Source organism: Pelodiscus sinensis, chromosome 1, assembly GCF_052426305.1.
Source record: "Pelodiscus sinensis isolate ZL-2025 chromosome 1, ASM5242630v1, whole genome shotgun sequence".
In the NCBI taxonomy this organism is placed as follows: domain Eukaryota; kingdom Metazoa; phylum Chordata; order Testudines; family Trionychidae; genus Pelodiscus; species Pelodiscus sinensis.
In genome coordinates, this window is record NC_143052.1 from 358,257,579 (window position 1) to 358,277,100 (window position 19,522).

General features: G+C 46.6%; 2 protein-coding genes across 2 annotated transcripts; both read left to right on the forward strand.

Annotated features, from left to right (window-relative positions):
* Window positions 1–6,802: 6,802 nt before the first annotated feature.
* Window positions 6,803–7,888, forward strand: LOC102462988 (olfactory receptor 52R1-like). Its single transcript, XM_006119576.3, has one exon. It carries the CDS (start codon window positions 6,836–6,838, stop codon window positions 7,886–7,888), a length of 1,053 nt encoding a protein of 350 aa, XP_006119638.3. The 5' UTR covers window positions 6,803–6,835.
* A 9,243-nt stretch (window positions 7,889–17,131) lies between these two features.
* LOC149526125 (olfactory receptor 52R1-like) lies at window positions 17,132–19,205 on the forward strand. The gene has a single exon (XM_089777396.1). It carries the CDS (start codon window positions 17,778–17,780, stop codon window positions 18,723–18,725), a length of 948 nt encoding a protein of 315 aa, XP_089633522.1. The 5' UTR covers window positions 17,132–17,777; the 3' UTR covers window positions 18,726–19,205.
* The last annotated feature ends 317 nt before the right edge of the window (window positions 19,206–19,522 follow it).

The window sequence follows — 19,522 nt, forward strand, 5'->3', positions numbered from 1 at the left end:
TACTAGTTCCTTCCTGTTTGTGAGCAGCAGGTCGAGCTGTGTACAGCCCCTGGTCACTTCCTTCAGTGCTTGTACCAGGAAGTTGGAACAGTCTCCAAAACCTTCCTGCTGAAATTCCCCCCAAACTTGTGCTCTGTTCTTAAAGGCCCAGAACATACTTCTGACAGCCAGGGCAGGGCTGTGCATTGGATCTGTCTCACACCCACCCAGCTGTTACTCTTGTCACTCCCCCTAAACCTTTTCTGCTTTGTCTCCCACAGTAGCTGTGACTTCTCTTTGTTTGTTTTTACGCTCCTTGGGGCAGGGCTAGTTTGTTCCTCTGTGTTTGCCAAGGGCCTAGCACAAGGGGCCCTGAATTGGAGCAGGATCTCTGGAGACTTCCTCAACACAAATAATGATCATAAATAAACAACACAACAATCCAGCTAAATCAGGGCATAGCACCATCCCTCAGCCCTTAGCTACAGACAAAGATCAAGCCATGCCTGGCAGCTGCAGAGTGTTAGGTTATGTCTACATAGCAACAACATTTCGAAATAACATAGTCCGTGTTGACACACCTGGCAATTATTTCGAACTAATGTTGGGTGAGGAATAAGGGAAGTCGCAGGAAGAGCACTCTATTGCAAAATAAGCGCTGTGTACATGCTCCCAATTTCGAAAGAAGCGATTCTGAAATAAGCTATGCAACTGACATAGCTCAATTTGTGTAGCTTATTTCGAGTTAAGCCCTGCTGTGTAGATACACCCTTAGGAACTAGCACGCTGACGGACATGGCTCCCGCTTTCATCTCGGCCAAGAAAATTCATTCAGTCACATACCAGTGCATAAAAACCCAGGTGCTTCTGAACCAGAGAAATACCCCAGTTAGCCAGTGGAGGAGGCAGAGAGTCCAGCCGTGAGGATCCAAGTGCCCTCCTGCCGGGCTGGAAAGTCTGACTCAGCCTGGCACATCAGATTTCAATTCCCTCTGGGAGACACTGGAAGGAAATGAGCCAAAGCAGTGATCATATCCCATGCAAATACCAGTCCACTCCATAGTCTTCCTATAGAGCCCTCCTTGTTCCAGGGCAATTTTCGAGGAGGGTGAGGCCTCTGTTCCCAGGACAGATTTTTACATCTATCAGGGATAGCCTAGGCCAGGGGTTCCCAGACTGGGGTACGCGTATCCCCAGGGGTATGAGAAGCTTGTCAAGGGGGTACTGGGAATATTTGGTAAATAACTAGATTATCCTAATTGAAATATTCCCAAAGTAGTCATGTTAGTGAAAAAAGTTGTGGATTCTAGAGTCTAGAATTTATTTCCTTTCATAATGAATAGGGGGTACGGGAAGGTTCACTAAAAGCCAAGGGAGTTCGGGGACCGAAAATGGTTGGGAACCCCTGGTCTAGGCAGTACTGAGTCTAGCCGTGAGGGCAGGGGACTGGACTCGATGACCTCCCGAGGGCCCTTCCAGTCCTAGTGTTCTATGATTCTATGGCAGCCCCACCCCCGTGGCTACCTCATCCACAGGAACACCCTGTTTGTGTGGCTTTCACTGAGACACTTCCCCCCCCAACCGTCTCAGTGACTGTGGTGGCTTGGCAGGTCTTTCAATGAGCTTCTCTGCGCTATGGTCTCTGAGAGGGAGCACAAGTGGAGTCCCTGAGTTCCCATGTCCCAGGAGCGGGGAGCTCGCACGCTCCAGCTAGTTGGGAGACCCTCAGATTCCCCTTGAGAGGACGGCGAAGGCTCAGCCTCCCTCTTCCAGCCTTTCCTCTGCCACCCACCCAACAAACAGCCCCTACCGTGGAGGGATTGTGGGTACTGCAAGGAAGTCAAGACTCCTGGGTCTCTCTCTCATGCTGTCCCTCAATCTGTCTGACCTCAACCAATTCATGTCTCCCTGCTTCACTGCATTATGGGTTTCTGCTCACAGTGACTTTCCTTCACAAGGTCTCGTCAATGCCCCTCAGAGAAAGGTGCTGCACAACGTGAGGATAGTTACTGATGAGAATTAGTGATCGCTGCCCCTTAGTGACAGCCCCGTGTGCCTGCAGGAAGTGTTAGTGTCTGTCCTTAGTCACCTTTCTCCAGATCGATCTCTTTACAGCCTGGTTATTTAGTGTATCAGACCCTGAGGAGACAGACACTATTCCTCCTTCTCTGCCTAATCAACTACACACAAATGCCCAGAGCAGCCAATTGCTCCCTGACTCAGCCCAGAGCCCAGGAGTTCTCCTCTCCCTTTGGGAAGGTCCCTTAATTGCTGTTTATGCATGAAGCAGGATAAATAGCCCAGAAGCCCAGACAGGCTGGTCTCTCCAGCCGTTTTGCACCCAGATGCTCTCGTATCCCCTAGGAGCTGAGTGAACCCATTGGGATTGCCCGGTGCTATATTATTAACGGTGCACAGCCCTGTGCCAGCTCTCGGCGAGGGACGCTGCTGCAGATGCTGGGCTGAGAGGAGACGTGGAGGCTCCGAGGGAAACCATCTCAGAACTCACAGGTACCCAGCTCGGGCTGAGGAACTCACCTGCTCGACAAACCCGACAGGGCGTCACAGAATAGAGAGTAAGTCTGGGATCCTGTCTGCTCTGCACAGCCAGTGTATAGCCCAGGGCAATTGCTGTAGAGGATGAGTTGGCTCCAGTAGGCCTACTGTCTGGGCTTCTGGGCTATTTATCCTGCTTCATGCATAAACAGCAATTAAGGGACCTTCCCATTGCCTAGAGTCACAAGCCATTTCAGTGTCACGGGGCATTGTACAGGTGGTGGAAGAGACCTCAGGAGTCATCACATCCAGCCCCCTGCCCAAAGCAGGACCAACCCCAACTAAATCAACCCAGCCAGGGCTTTGTCATGCCAGGACTTAAATATCTTAAATATCTTTAGGGATGGAGATTCCACCCCCTCCCTAGGGAACCCATCCCAGTGCTTCCCACCTTCCTAGAGAAATAGGTTTTCTTAATATCTGACCTAGACCTCCCCCATGGCAACTTGAGACCATTGCTCCTCGTTCTGCCATCCGTCACCACTGAGAACAGCCTCTCTCCAGCCTCTTTGGAACCTCCCTTCAGGAAGTTGAAGGCTGCTATCAAATCCCCCCTCACTCTTCTCTGACTCAAACTAAATATGCCCCAAATCCCTCAGCATCTCTTCATATATCATGTGATCCAGCCCCTTCATCATTTTAGTTGCCCTCTGCTGAACCGTCTCCAATGCGTCCACATCCTTTCTGTAATGGGAGGCCCAGAACTGGACGTAATACTCCAGATGTGGCCTCACCAATGCCCAATAAAGGGGAATAATCACTTCCCTAGATCTGCTGGCAATGTTCCTCCTAAGGGACCCCAATATGCCGTTAGGTTTCTTGGCTACAAGGGGACCCTGTTGACTCATATCCAGCTTTTCATTCACTTTATTTCCCCACTCCTTTTCTGCTGAGCTGCTATTTAGCCAGTCGGTCCCCAGCCTGTAACAATGCTTGGGATTCTTCCGTCCCAAGGGCAGGACTCTGCACTTGTCCTTGTTGAACCTCATCAGATTTCTTTTGGCCCAATCCTCTAACATGTCTAGGACACTCTGGGCCCTATCCCTTCCTTCCAATGTATCTATTTCTCCCCATAGCTTAGTGCCACCTGAAAACCTGCTGAGGGTGCAATTCATCCTCTCATCCAGGTCATTAATAAAGATGTTGAACAAAACTGGCCCTAGAATCGATCCTTGGGGCACTCCGGTAGAAACTGACCACCAACCAGACATTAAGCTGTTGATCCATTTATCCAATCAATTTTCCCTTAACTTGCTGGCAAGTATATTGTGTGAGATTATGCCAAAACTTTGTTAAAGTTAAAATATATTTCATCCAACACCTTCCTCATATCCACAAAGCCAGTTATCTAATCATACAAAGCAATCGGATTCATCTGGAATTATTTGCCCTTTATGAATCTTCGTTGACTATTTTCAATCACTTTTCAAATAATGCAAAATGAATTCCTGCGGATTCCCTCCTTGATTTTTCCAGGGACTGAGGTGAGGCTGACTGGTCTGTAGTTCCCTGGATTGTCCTTTTTCCCTTATTAAACATGGGCACAGCATTTGCCCTTTTCCATTCATTCAAGTCCTTCCCCAATTGCCATGAATTTTCAAAGGTGGCTCTGTAGTCATATCAATGAACTCCCTCAGCACCCTCAGATGCATTACGTCCAGCCTGTGGATTTGTGTATCATCAGCTTTTCTAAATAGTTTTCATCCTGTAAGTGAGTTGTCCTGGTAATATTACAATACAAGTACAAATTTTCAGGCTGTGTCCCTTAATTTCCCCAGGTCCTACTATGGAAAATGTCCTTTGAATAATATTGAATAAAGACCTGAAAAGCCAGCTGAGTGTTAATACACAGGGGCTGTGTCTACACTGGCATGAATTTCCGGAACTGCTTAAAACGGAATACTATTCCATTTTGTTTTTCCGGAAAAGGAGCGTCTACATTGGTCAGGCTGCTTTTCCGGAAAATTCCTTTTTCCGGAAAAGCGTCTGTGGCCAATGTAGACGCGCTTTTCCGGAAAAGAGCCCCGATCGCCATTTTCGCGATCGGGGCTTTTTTACGGAAAAGACTACTGGGCTGTCTACACTGGCCCTTTTCCAAAACAGTGTTCCGGAATAAGGACTTATGCCCGAGTGGGAGCAGAATAGTTTTTCCAGAATAGCGGCTGATTTTGTACAGTGGAGCATCGTTGCTTTTCTGGAAATTCAAGGGCTAGTGTAGACAGCTCACAGCTTATTCCGGAAAAGCGGCTGATTTTCCGGAATAAGTGGCCCAGTGTAGACACAGCCATAGACTGACACCTCCTCCTCTTGCATCTCAGTTCTCACTCTTAAAAGGGAGTGGGAAGACTGGGCCTGTTACCTGCCTTGTGTCTCCTGGAAAGCATGGAGGTGGAAGGGCTTCTCATGGGAATAGCATGATGAATATTTAATTATTTATAGCTTCTTTCGTTAGGCATCTGCACTGTTATGCCTGAAACTTAAAATAACAACAACTATTGAGTTGAAAGCAGAGACACATGTGCGGGATATTTCACTCTCAAAACATGAAGTTTGGAAAACTTCCAAGCAACTGAACTAGAGTTGTTCTCCTGGAAAGGGTCGGCGAATGTTTAACTAAAGGCTGTAGCATTGACACACCTGCACTTGCTGATCCTTTTGTGAATCCCATTCAGCTAAACTCTTTACTCCAATAAGTCTGCGTCACGGAGTTCTGCAGGCCAGATACGGATTGTGTAAGCAATTTCCTTTTATTGGTGTTACATGGTCAAACATTCAGTGGAACTATATGTTCCCTTGCTCGGATGTTGAGAGACATAATCGCTATAAATACCTGATCTACTTTCTTTATTAATAGATCCATAGAGTTTAAGCTCAGAAGGGACCACAAGATCTCCTGTGTAACACAGACCATTGAATTTCACCCCATCACCCCTCCATTGAGTCTGCTGATTTGCAGGTCGCTCAGGCCTGGTTCACACTGTAGAATCATAGAGCCACAAAAAGAGAAGGGTTTGTTTGCTACGACCAGTTTTACCGAAATCGTACTGTTGACAGGCATTAATGATATTCCTAGACTTTTTATTTTAAAACGTCCGATTCCAGATTTTCCATTGCTTCCCAACCTTAACGGTTTTGTGTTGAGTTTTCCCTTGGTTTTTTAAATAATTTATGTTTAACAGTGACCTGTCCTGTATTTGCCTCCTTTCTTACGGGGAGAGGGAACGGGAGAGGTTTCTGCTGCTTGCTGCCTGATTGCCTACTTCTGGTTACGAATGAGATGTGTGGCTGATCGGTCAGTTGATAACTCTGGCGCTTGTAGCTCTAAGGTTCCACTGTTGCTCTATAATACTTTCCTCTGACAGCTAATGGACGGGGACGTGTTTCATCACATGAGGTGATCTGAGTACATTGTAAGGGCTTCTTTCCAAGTGCAGAAGAAAACCATTTCTTGAACATATTTACTTTTTCTCCAGTGGGAACAAGTTTCCTTTCAATCTCTAGAAACTGGCCAAAATATTTCCTAAGGTATCTTCCCCCATGTACCCAGATAGATTCCTTTTTTGATTCTTAACACTACCAAAGATTTTCCCTGATATGTGTCATGTCCCTCACCACTTTTCAAAATGTCCAATTTCTATTGCCTTGTATCGATTATTCCCCTGTGTGTTATATGGAGCATTTTCTCCCTTAAGTTCTGCCTTCACTTAGCCACGGAACACGGTTTTCATCAAATTGTCCACCAGAAACTTGTGGGTTTTAGGAAATCCCAATTTTCATTCCCATTTTTCTGTCCAACTATTCCTCTCAAACAGTTTTGCTGAGGATTTGACACAGCTTTGAGGAATTATCCCTTTGAAAGTAATTAGTCACTATAATTAATGCTGATTGGAACTCTTCTTGGTTTCTCCATTTGAAGGTAATGCAATGAGTTCCATTTTTTACATTCTTCTCCTCTATCTGCCTCAGACCTCTCAGTCTGGCTGCATATGACAGCTCCCCCATTATCAAAGCCTGCATCACATTTCCCTTTCCACCTGCAGAAATTATTGATGCCTGGAGCACCATCATACAAGGAATTAATAGGATCTGTTGTTCATAATTCTTGTGGATAATGAAAGAGACATGAGAATAGCCACCGGTAGTGTATGTGGTGTCTCATATTCACATTGTGTCTTCATTCAGGCAATTACACTGTGACCATCGCCCTAGACCCTGGGCACATCCAGAAAGTCCACAGAGCGTCTTGTTCAAGTCAGAGACACCGTTCTGCCTCAGAGTTGAATCGCTTCTCCTCCACTCCATGACGGATACCAACATGACTGCCTTCTCCAACCCCTCCACCTTCATCCTGCAGGGCATTCCTGGCCTGGAGACAGCCCATGTCTGGATCTCCATCCCCTTCTGCACCATGTATGTAATAGTGATCTTGGGAAACTTTGCCATCCTATTTATTGTGAAGAAGGAATCGAGCCTCCATGAGCCCATGTACTATTTCCTCTGCATGCTGGCCATCACCGACCTGGTGTTGTCCACGTCCACCCTGCCCAAAATTCTAGCAATCTTCTGGTTCAAATACAGGGAGATTGATTTCAGTGCCTGCCTGGCCCAGATGTACATTGTTCACTGCTTCTCTGCGATCGAGTCTGGAATCTTTGTGGCCATGGCGTTTGATCGCTACGTGGCCATCTGCCATCCCCTGAGACATTCCAGCATCCTGACAAACTCCCTGGTGATGAAGATTGGCCTGGTCATTGTGTTGCGTGGCAGCATTCTCGCACTGCCCTATCCCATCCTGGCGAAGCAATGGCCGTATTGCAGAACCAACATTGTCCTCCACACCCACTGTGAGAACATGTATGTGGTGAAGCTGGCCTGTGGTGATACCCGTATCAGTAGTTACTATGGGCTCTTTGTGCTGTCCTGTAGGATTGGTCTGGATGTGTTTTTTATCACCCTGTCCTATATCCAGATCCTCAGGGCCATCTTCAGCCTTCCCACAAAGGATGCCCGGATCAAGACTTTTGGGACTTGTGGCTCCCACATCTGTGTCATCTTAGCCTTTTATATCCCGACTCTGTTTGCCTCCCTGACATCCCGTTTTGGCCACAATTTGCCTCTTTATTTCCAAGTTTTCATTGCCAACGTGTACCTCCTGGTTCCCCCCATGCTGAATCCCGTCATCTATGGGGTGAGGACCAAACAGATCCGGGACAGGCTGCTTCAACTCTTTGCTCATAAAGGGTCTAAAGTTTTCTCCTCAATTGTTGGCTCTCAGGCACTGCACCGTGGGGTGCTGCCTGGTGACATGGTGCTCTTCCCTGAATCTTTGACTGACCAATCAAAGAAAGGTTAAATTCTTTGCTGAGTTTACTGTGGTTTCTCAGCCTGTGGAATCCATCTATGTACAACTGGTAGGGTTGTCACCTTTCTGATTGTAGCCGAACACCCGAGGCCCTGGCCTTGCCCCACCTTTTCCTCAGAGCCCTCCTCCACATCACCCCTGGAGCCCTTGGCCATTTCTCTGTCTTGTCCTTCAATGCCCCACACTTGTTGCTTGCTCCTCTTCTGTGCTCCCTCCCCATCACCACATGGATCATCTCTGAGATGCCATGTTGGGCTGAGGCACATCTCAGTTCTGTGTCTCATCAAAATGGTAGCGACAGACAGAGAGCTTTGCAGGGAAGGTGCGTGACAGCAAACTGATTAAATTTGATTATGATAACAATAAAACAAACCCCCACTCTCAGGCTAATACTAGTGAGAGTTTGCATGGAGCAGCGTCTCACCCCATTAGGTAGCACCGGCAGGTTTGATTTTTCAAGCAGGCTTCCTTTTTGCCCCAGACTGGCACTTCCTCCCCCTCTACCTCCTCCTTCCGCATTCAGGCTATTCCCTCCCGTATGCTCAGGTGCATTGTCCTAGGCAGAGTTAGGATCCGTCATTGTGACATTACCCCTTTTCTCTCTTCTTCCCACTGGCCGGGAGACGTTTTCTGTGGCCGGAGCCGAGCTGTTCCCATTGTGCAGGGCTGCCTGGGGAGGTTTCTGGTCCTCAAAGTTCCTGGGCAGCCCTTGGGCTTGTGTGAATTCCTGCAATAAACCGTCACCGTTCCTTGGCCTTCCCATTGCTGCACCTGACAGGTGGCAGGCGGGGGGCTCTCAGCCTCCCCACGTTTCAGCAGCACAGACAGAGCCAGACTCCAGACCTGCCTAGGCGGTGCCGGCTCAGGCCCCTTCACAGGCTGTTCACATTCTGCAGACGGAGCCTTTCAGAAGGGCCCCTCCCACGGGCCCCGTGCACAGACCACACTGGGACTCGGTGCCGTGGTGTGTACAGGGTGCCAGGGTGGAACAATCCTGAACTTGACACACACCCTGGTCGGGTTCCTTCTGTTCTGTGGCTGGGACAGGAACTGCTGCAGCCTGACCAGGAGCCTGCCGGGAGGGCCGTGAGGACTCAGCGCTGGGGCCCGCAGGCCAGTCAGGCACAGAGACGGGAGCCAGCAACCCACATTAAAGCAGCTGGAGGCTGGGAACAGGGTGTGAGGCAGGCTGGTGATGCCGAGCATCCTACAGCTTGTGGGGCCCACCGCTCAGCAGCAAACCCCTGAGGGTAGAGTCCATTGAGGGCTTCATTCATTAGCGTTCACTTCCCTTTGGTTCCTCCCTGCCAGGGGCCTGTAGGTGACAGAGTCCCCGCAATGGGTAGGGGCTGGGAGCCCTTTGCTCTGAGCCAGGCTTAGGGGGCAAGGCAAGCACCCAGCTTGGAAGCCGGGAGGACAAGAGCGGGAGAGGCAGAAGGATGCGCCACTACATTAGGCGGGATGCTGGGCAGAGACAAGGGTTAAAGAACTACAGTAGCGACATGGCTCACAACACACAAACGGCCTCACTCCCTGTAACACAACCCAGAGGAGCAAGGCCAGCTCATGGTGAAAGCAATGGCATCAGGTGGTCAAGACTCCCAGGTCCTATTCTCAGCCCTGTCACTGAATTGTTATGGGGCCTTGGGAAGAGCCGTGTAGCCCTTCATGCCTCAGTGTACCCCTGACGTGGGGATAATGCTGCCGAGCAGCCTGGGTAAAGAGCGTCTTCGCACGGTGATCACAAGCGTCATGCAGAGCGTATGTTAGATGCAGATTCACTGATCCGCATCAGCCTCTGGGCAATGGGTGCCCTGTGGTTCCAGGTATGATGTCATGCAGGAATGTATTAAAGAAACAAACACACAAAAGCCAGTCACAAAACCATGTTTCCACCCAGCTCAGTTTCCAGCCTCGTGATACTTGTTTACCACGGGCCACATGATGCCAGGAAATTTACAGTGAAGAGAGGCCAATGATGTGCTGGAAAGAACTGAGTGTGGCATGTGAGTCGAAGGCCCGGATGAGCCCTGTCATTGCAATGTCCCCACATTTAATTTATTTAATAATAATTTAATAATATTTAATAATGGAGATTGCCTATCTCCTAGAACTGGAAGGGACCTTGAAATGTCATCGAGTCCAGTCCCCTGCCCTCATGGCAGGACCAAATACTGTCTAGACCATCTCTGATGGACATTTATCTAACCTACTCTTAAATATCTCCAGAGATGGGGGATTCCACAACCTCCCTGGGCAATTTATTCCAGTGTTTACCTGTCCTGACAGTTAGGAACTTTTTCGTAATGTTCAACCTGAACCTCCCTTGCTGCAGTTTAAGCCCATTGCTTCTTGTTCTATCCTCAGAGGCCAAGATGAACAAGTTTTCTCCCTCCTCCTTATGACACCCTTTTAGATACCTGAAAATTGCTATCATGTCCCCCCTCAATCTTCTCTTTTCCAAACTAAACAAGTCCAATTCTTTCAGCCTTCCTTCATAGGTCATGTTCTCTAGACCTTTAATCATTCTTGTTGCTCTTCTCTGGACCCTCTCCAATTTCTCCACATCTTTCTTGAAATGTGGTGCCCAGAACTGGACACAATACTCCAACTGAGGCCTAACCAGTGCAGAGTAGAGCGGAAGAATGACTTCTTGTGTCTTGCTCACAATACATCTGATAATGTCAGTTATTCCAAATCAATGCTGTTGTGTAGACATACCCTCACATGGCAAATTTTGTACAAGATTTGTGGCAATTTTACACCAGAGCTGAATTCAGGATGCTGGGTATCGCATTGGGATTCAGAGTGAGAAGGGAAGAACCCGGACCAGAAAGTATTCACCCAAGAGTTCTGAAGGAAATCAAACGGGTAATTGCAGAACTGGTAACTGTAGCATAGAACCTACCATTTAAATCACTCCTCTCCCAAATGATGGCAGGATAACCCATGTGACTCTTTAGATGGCCCTAGGTCAGGTTAATACTATAATAAAAGACAGAACTGTTGGATACATGGATGGACATCGTTTGTTTTGGGAAGGGCCTGCATGTTTTTTGTAAGGGGAAATCATGTGTCACCAAACTACTAGAATTCTCTAATGACATTAACGAGGATTTGCAAGTCAAGATGTGCATGGATAGTCCTGACTACTCAAGAAGATGCACTTTTTGCTGGTCTCTTTTCTCCCCAAACTCCCCTGCTTGCAAACTCTGATGGAATTCTGTCTGAATCACATCCCAGAGCCTGCAGAATTACCTAAAAGCATAACCCTTTACCGATTACCAGTTCGACTTGATGGAGAGACCGTGGATATGCAGGGAAGTCAGGACTCCTGGGTTTTGTCTGTCACCTTCCCACTCAATGTATTTGTGGCCATGGCCAGTTGAGAGCCCCTGTGCCTCATTTTACCTTTCTGTATAATGGGGATATGTTCACAGTGACTCTCCTTTGCTAGGTGATTTGAAGATCCTTCACGGAAAGGTGCTGCCCAGTGTGATGAACGTTACTGATGAGAATCAGTGATCTCTGGCCCTTAACGAAAGCTCTGTGTGCCTGCAGAAAATGCAATTGTCTCCTCTCAGTGATCTATCTCCAGATATGATGGTCGACTATCTGCCTATCCTTCCTGAGCATATCCAGGGTAGCAGAAACTCTGGTGAGCTCGCGTTATCCCTACATTTCTTACTGATCAACTCTAAGTTACCAATATCCAGAAATATACAAAACATCCAGCTGCTCTTGGACCCAGATCCCAAGATTTCTCCGCTCCCTTTGGGAAAAGCACCTTAATGAGTGTTTACTCCTGAAGATGGATAATTAGCAGAGAAGGGCTTGTCCCTGGCCTGTTTGCATCCAGATGCCCTCTTCCCCTCTAGGGGCAACGTGAACCCCACTGAGAGAGCACAAAGCTATATTATAACCAGTGCACAGCCCCGTGTCGGCTCTCGGCGTGGGACGCTGCTGCAGACGCTGGGCGGAGAGAGGTGCAGGACGCGGCTGCCCGAGGGGGATTCCCAGGAAGTACACGTCCCTATCAACACTCACAGGTACCAGCTCTTGCTCGACAAGCCCAGTGCAACACAGGCCTTATCAGACAGAGTCAGTCTGTGTCCTTTGTGCTCCTCACAGCCACTAACCATCTCAGCGTCTTGCTAGGCCACGAGTGTGCTCCAGTGTCACGGGCAATAATTCATTCCCTCCTGCGCTCCACCTCCCACCCTGTGTGGTGGCCTCCAGACCTGAGATGGGGGCGTTTCAGTGGTACAGGGGATCCTGCAGGATGAAGGGGGTTAGTAGGTGTCCAATGTGAGGACAAATTGTGATGTTGTGGCTCGTGCTCTGCTTCGACCCCAGTGAGGCAAAACTCCCCTTGGAGTAAGAGCCTCACGAGCCAGCTGTGTGTTCCTGCACAGACACGGTCACCTCGTCCTCTTGCAGATCAGGGCTCCGGCTGTTAGGGGGGTGGGGCTGTTACTTGACTGTTTATCTCCTGGGAAGCTTGGCCATGCTGGGGCTCTGCAGTGAAACAACTGGAAGAGCGGTTCAGCGTGGGCAGACATGCTTCCTCCAGTTTCATTAGAGACTCCAGATGAACGGGTGTGCCAGAAACATTCCAAAACCCAATTCTGCTCGAAGCAGAAACCCAACGTCCCGAACATTTGGCCCAAATTTTAACCTTTGGTAAATTTATACACAACCGAAAATGGGGTTTTCTAATTGAAGCTCTCAGACAGATTTAACTAACATTGGTGCCGGCAACACAACCTACAATGGCCAACACATTGGGAATCCCAATCAACTACCTTCTATTTTTCTGTAATGCTGGTAGCAAGGCATTCCCCAGGCCAAATATGGTATAGGTTAGCAATTTACTTTAGCTCATGATTATATGTTCAGACTTTTAATGGAACTCCATGTGCCCTTGTTTGTGTGTTATGAAATAGAGTAAATATAAATTCCTGATCTACTTTCTTTATGGAGAGATTCAGAGAGATTAAGGTCAGAAGAGACCGTTAGACCATCTTGTATAACACAGCCCATTGAATTTCATGCAAACTGAAGACCTAGTCTACACTAGCTTTTTCATTGTATACTCAGAATGTGTCTACACAGCACCCTTAGCTCGAAATACACTACACAATTTGTGTTACCCTATTAAAACCGTTTGCGTGCATGGGCCATTCTTACCAAATGCTCCTGCTCAATTGGTGTGCCTGCCCTAGCTGCCTCATTGTAACCCCTCTGCCAGTCGTTGCGTTGTCTACAAATTTTATCAGCAATGATTTTCTACTTCCTTCCAGATCACTGTTGAGCTCTGTCAGCCAGTTTGTATTATATTTTACATGGGCTCTGCTGTTATGTTTGAATGTTAGTTTTTTGCCTCAATATTTTCCTCTGCTAAATCAAAAGCCTCGGAAAAAGCAAAGTTTGTTGTAACTGAGCAGTTTTCTTGATCAACCAAACGTTTACTCTATTAAATCAATGCAATCAGATTTATTTCTTCAACAAAACCTATTTTACAGAATCCCTGTCATTGATTGATATAAATTATGTGTCTAGATTTCTTTTCTGAACTAACCCCATACCAGTTTTCCCATTGTTTTTTAACCTAGTCAATTTTTTTCACTTTTTCGTTGTTTTTAACACTTTACATTTAACAGTAGAATTGCCAAAAAACTGTTCTATGATTCCTCTTGTTCTTAATGTACGTCACTGCCTCCTTTTTACGATCCTGCCAAGCATGCAGTTTCCCCTGATAGCTTTAACGTTCCTTATCATTTTTTGTAACTTCTGACTTGTATTCCTGGCCATCTATTTTCCCTTTTCCCCTTTGTTAAACATTGTCCCCCCCCCCCAACTGCTGCCTTCACTTTCCCATTCAACTGAGTTCTTACCCAAAGTTGTTCACTTTCTTGACTGTGGAAGTGATGCAGCCTGGAAGGCTCTACAGTGGAATTTAGGTGGGAACGAGATTTCACGTTCGTCCTCCTTATCCCATGTTACATGCTGGTAGACCTCTACGGCTCTACCTCAGGAGGGTCTGAGGGTTCAGAACAATGTTCACACTTACAATCAGGATATGCAATTGAAACAGGTTTTATTATTACAGGTATCAAGGTGACAAACACAACGAAGACTATCACACTGAATACAGATTCATTGAATCTCCTCTGCGGATAATATTAACCAAATCTGTGTTATAAAGTGTATTTTTTGAAGTATACAGGTCTAATTACCTAGCAGGATTTCATACTCGCAGAATCTTCTACCCCAAGTCCGAGCGTGGAAGTACCAGCCTTCCTCCACTGAGGGACCTTGGTGACAGGTGGAGTATGGAACACTTAGAAGCAAGATTTAGACAGAATGAATGAAACAAGGGCCCTCTGGCAGGGGCGTTAGCAGCAGCAGCCCTGGCTTCCTTAATTCTAAGCCTTTATCCTCTTTCTGGTGCTAGGATGTCCAACCTTTTAAGCAAAGTTGGACTTTCCACCCTGAGATTTCGGTGGGTACCTGCACTTGATTGGGAGAGAGATTGGGGGGTGGTCTATGAATGTGTATAGGAGAAGCATTTGATATCTCCTTGGACAGATTCCCGGAACAAAGAAAAAGCCAGAAATCTTGTGGTTAGGTACCAGGAAATCTGTTCACTTGAGTTTTGCTGGAATCTTCAGATATGAATTTATCTCTACTCATACCAGTAATGAGTCATGGTCCATCTGTGTATGGTCCAACTGTAAGTTTTACTATGAAGGTCTTTCATAATTTGTACACAATAATCAGAGGGGGGCCGTGTTAGTCTGAATCTGCAAAAGCGGCGAGGAGTCCTGTGGCACCTTATAGACTAACTGAAGTGTAGGAGCATCTGACAAAGTGGGTCTTTGCCCACGAAAGCTTATGCTCCTACACTTCACTTAGTCTATAAGGTGCCACAGGACTCCTCGCCGCTTTTACACAATAAAGATCTCAAAAATAACAAGAGAAAAAGAAAAATGATTTCACCCTATACTTTATCACAATGCTATTGCTAAAGCTACCTCATAGGGTATGTCTACACTACAGAATAATTTTGAAATATCTAATTTCAAAATAGTTATTTCAAAAGATCTTATTTACATACAAAATGCATTTCAAAATAGCTTTTTGCTATTTCAAAATAGCGCGTCCACACTGATTGGATGCTGAATCACATTTATGGCCAGCCAGAGCTGGTTCTGGCAGGGCATCAGGTCAGAAGTTACCTTGTGGCCAGGGCAGCCAGCAGGGCACCCAGGGAAGGGCTGGAGCCCCCCTATTTCAAAATAAGAGTCTACACAGAGCTTATTTCAAAATAGCAAATTTGAAATTGGCACTATTCCTTGTGGAAAGAGATTTACCAATTTCGAAATAAGCTCTCCGCCATTTTGAATTAATATTGAAATACCAGTTGGCTTGTGAAGACGCTAGGAAAGTTATTTCAAAATAACAGCTGTTATTTCGAAATAACTTTGCTGTGTGGACATACCCATAGGCTATGTCTACACTGGCCCCTTTTCCGAAAGCGGCATGCTAATTTTACAGGTCGTAATAGGGAAATCCGCGGGGGATTTAAATATCCCCCGCGGCATTTAAATAAAAATGTCCGCCGCTTTTTTCCGGCTTTTAGAAAAGCCGGAAAAGAGCGTCTACACTGGCCCCGATCCTCCGGACAAAAGCCCTTTTCCGGGGGATCTCTTATTCCTACTTCCAACACAAGTGCCTTCCTACTTCGAAGTAGGAATAAGAGATCCCCCGGAAAAGGGCTTTTGTCCGGAGGATCGGGGCCAGTGTAGACGCTCTTTTCCGGCTTTTCTAAAAGCCGGAAAAAAGCGGCGGACATTTTTATTTAAATGCCGCGGGGGATATTTAAATCCCCCGCGGATTTCCCTATTACGACCTGTAAAATTAGCATGCCCCTTTCGGAAAAGGGGCCAGTGTAGACATAGCCATACAGTATAATTTAAGTCCTGTAGGCCTCGCATTGCTGGCATGCCATTAACTATATCAGGAAAGGGATAAGATAGGAAAGATAGGAAAGATATATCTTAGCAGGCTACAGTGGGACTTTCCACTATCTAATAAACTTGGGTCAAAGAACTATCAATTTTCCTTCCCACTTTTCTATCTGAATATTTTTCTCTGAATCAGTTTTATTGATTTTTTTCCAGCTTTTCAGAATTAGTCTTCGTGGAGCACGGAGTGTCTGTAGACAGTATTGCTTTGGAAAGCTACTCTGTCTGTCCATTTGAGTGTCATCGGTTTCGTTCTTTTATTTTCCTCTCTTCTAGCATATGATTTTTTTTTTATCTTTTCATGAAGCAAAACAGTGGCTGACTTTTCAGTCTGCCTACATATGGCAGCCTCCCCCATTCTCGCCATCTCTCTTGGAAATCACCTTTCTATCTGCTGTACCCTACACTGAGAGTGGGAGACCAAAACTGAGCAGATATCCACGTTTTTCTGGGTGACACGTTTTTCTCCATCCCATTCCCTAGGCAGCCAAATGTTGTCTTTGTTTTTACCACTGCTGTGAAAGGAAAGGTGTTTCTCGGAGCTTCTATCGACGACATCCAGGTCTCTTCCCTGATTTACGGTCTAGTTGGGATGGTTCACCCAACACATGCCTTGGCAAAGATTTCATTTGTTTCCCCCACTCTTACCTTTTGAGTAAGTGGATGAATGGATAACTCCCAATAGTAGAACTTTAAAGACTAACACGATGGTTTATTAGGTGATGAGCTTTCGTGGGCCAGACCCACTTCCTCAGATCAATATGTGGAAGAAAATTGGCACAACCATATATACCAAAGTGATACAATCAAAAAAATGAACGCATGTGAAATTGACAAATCAAATTTTAGAACAGAGTGGGGCGGAGGGGGGAAGGTTAGTTTCTGTGAGGTAATGATATAGGGGTGATAATAGGGGAAGTTTCTGTGAGTTAATGACATTAGGGGTGATAATTTGGGAAGCTATCTTTGTAATGGCAAAATGCAGGACAATGTAGCACTTTAAAGACTAACAAGATGGTTTATTAGATGATGAGCTTTCCTGGGCCAGACCCACTTCCTCAGATCAAATAGTGGAAGAAAATAGTCACAACCATATATACCAAAGGATACATTTGAAAAAAATGAACACATATGAAAAGGACATCTTTGTAATGGGTGAGACAGAAATTAACCTTCCCCCCTCTACCCCACTCTGTTCTAAAATTTGATTTGTCAATTTCACATGCGTTCATTTTTTTGATTGTATCACTTTGGTATATATGGTTGTGCTGATTTTCTTCCACATATTGATCTGAGGAAGTGGGTCTGGCCCACGAAAGCTCATCACCTAATAAACCATCTTGTTAGTCTTTAAAGTGCTACATAGTTCTGTCTTTTGTTTCAGCTACACCAGACTAACACGGCTGCGTCGCTTTCACTATTCGCAATAGTACAGACTCTGTAGCTTGGTTTTCCTTGCATTAAGGAAGCCTGACGAATACCCCCTATCCACACTCATGTTTCCTGCTAGTGCCTTAGAAGGTTTTCCCCATCACGAAGTGTAGGAATTAATGATGCAGCAAACACTGTAAGATATGGAATTGGTATTAGTAGGGTCAGTTGTTTGTAGTTATTTTCTCTAAATTTTGAAAATGTTATTTTTTCAGTGTGAAGAAAGAGCAGTCTTCTTCACTCATAAAAAAGCCACCAGCAGGGCATATTGTGTGTCATACTCACATTGTCTCTCCATCCAGGTATTTGTGCCATGACCCTCACCCTGCAACCGGGGCACATACAGGAAGTCAGAGGAACGTAAGGTACATACAGGACACTCCGTTCTGTCTCAGACTTGGACACCTCCTCCCTGATCCATGTCAGATTCCAACACAAGTGCCTTCACCAACCCCTCCACCTTCATCCTGCAGGGCATCCCTGGCCTGGAGACAACCTACACATGGATCTCCATCCCCTTCTGCACCATATATGCCACAGCTATCTTGGGCAACATCACCATCATGTTCATCGTGAAGACGGAGCAAACTCTCCATGGTCCCATGTACTATTTCCTGTGCATGCTGGCCACTATCGACCTGATTCTGTGTACATCCACCTTGCCCAAAACACTGAGCATCTTCTGGTTCAATTCAAGGGAGATCAGTTTCAATGCCTGCCTCACCCAGATGTTCTTCATTCACTGCTTCTCAGCGATGGAGTCTGGGATCCTTGTGGCCATGGCTTTTGATCGCTATGTGGCCATCTGTGATCCCCTGAGACATTCCACCATCCTGACCAACCGGGTGGTGGCCAAGATCGGCCTGGCTGTGGGGATGCGCAGTGGTATATTTGTGCTGCCCTACCCTCTCCTAACAAGGCAGTGGCTTTATTGCAGAACCAACATCATCCCCCACTTGTACTGTGGGCACATCGCCGTGGTGAACCTGGCCTGCACTGACACCCGACTTAGCAGTTACTACGGCCTCTTTGTGCTCTTCTCTGTAAACGGTGTTGATATCATTTTTATCATTGTTTCCTACATTCACATCCTCAGGGCCATCTTCCGCCTCCCTACCAAGGAGGCCCGGCTGAAGACTTTCGGCACCTGCAGCTCCCACCTCTGCGCCATCTCAACTTTGCACATCCCAGATTTAATCGCCTCCCTCTTGCGCCGGTTTGGCCACAACATGCCCCTTAGTTTCCTCATTCTCTTCGCTAACGTGTATCTTGTGGTGCCCCCCATGCTACACCCCATCGTCTATGGGGTTAGAACCAAGCAGATCCGCGACAGGCTGCTCCGGCTGTTTACACATAAAGAGACCTAAACTTTTTCTCCCAGGGAACGGGCTTTTGGACTAAGCTCCATGCAGACCTGGCTAGTGGCACGGTGCAGAAGCCTTCTTCCTTGAATCACTTACTGAATGCTCAGAGAGACACTAAACACTTTCGGTGGCCTTACTGTGCTGTGGTAGGAGGGTGAACTGGAGAATCAGTCAATGTACAAGACACTTGATGGTCATCTTTCTAGTTCCTGATAGACATGAAACGCATGAATCAACACCTCCTCTTCTACCTCTTCTCTCAAGACCTTGTTACTTACTCCTTTCTTCTCCTCCACTTCTCAGTGGCTGGATCTTTTTCATCATCCTGACCCCCTGCCCAGTTGTAAGGGAGCCATTTCAGATTTTTATATAGGTTGACGTTAAGTGTGATTCCCGGGGTTACTTGAGCTCTTGACAAATATGGTTTTGTTTGGGTTTTTTTTGGCAGATAACTTAGCAATGAGCTGTCAGGAGCACAGTATGTAATTCCTATATAACAGAAAGAAAATTAAATAAATATTGGACCCACTCATCTCTAAAACCAGTGTGTTCTTACATCTCGGAGCAAGTGACTGAAGGGACACTGCTTAGGGTTAACATTTTCATATCTATTCTGACTTTGTTGCTAACTTTGTGGGAGAAAGACCCCATCGGGACCCCCAGGTTCTATCTCAGCTCTGGGAGTGGAGTGTGGCCTAGTGGGTTACCGCAAGGGGCAGAGACATCTGGGGTCTCCATGAGAGTACAAGTGTGGCCACGCTGGGTAAAACCAATGGTACATCTAGTCCAGTGCTGTCTTC

What these genes read in the sequence shown, in the direction of transcription:
- LOC102462988 (XM_006119576.3), top strand. Translation starts at nt 6,836, where the DNA reads ATGACGGATACCAACATGACTGCCTTCTCCAACCCCTCCACCTTCATC.
- LOC149526125 (XM_089777396.1), top strand. Translation starts at nt 17,778, where the DNA reads ATGTCAGATTCCAACACAAGTGCCTTCACCAACCCCTCCACCTTCATC.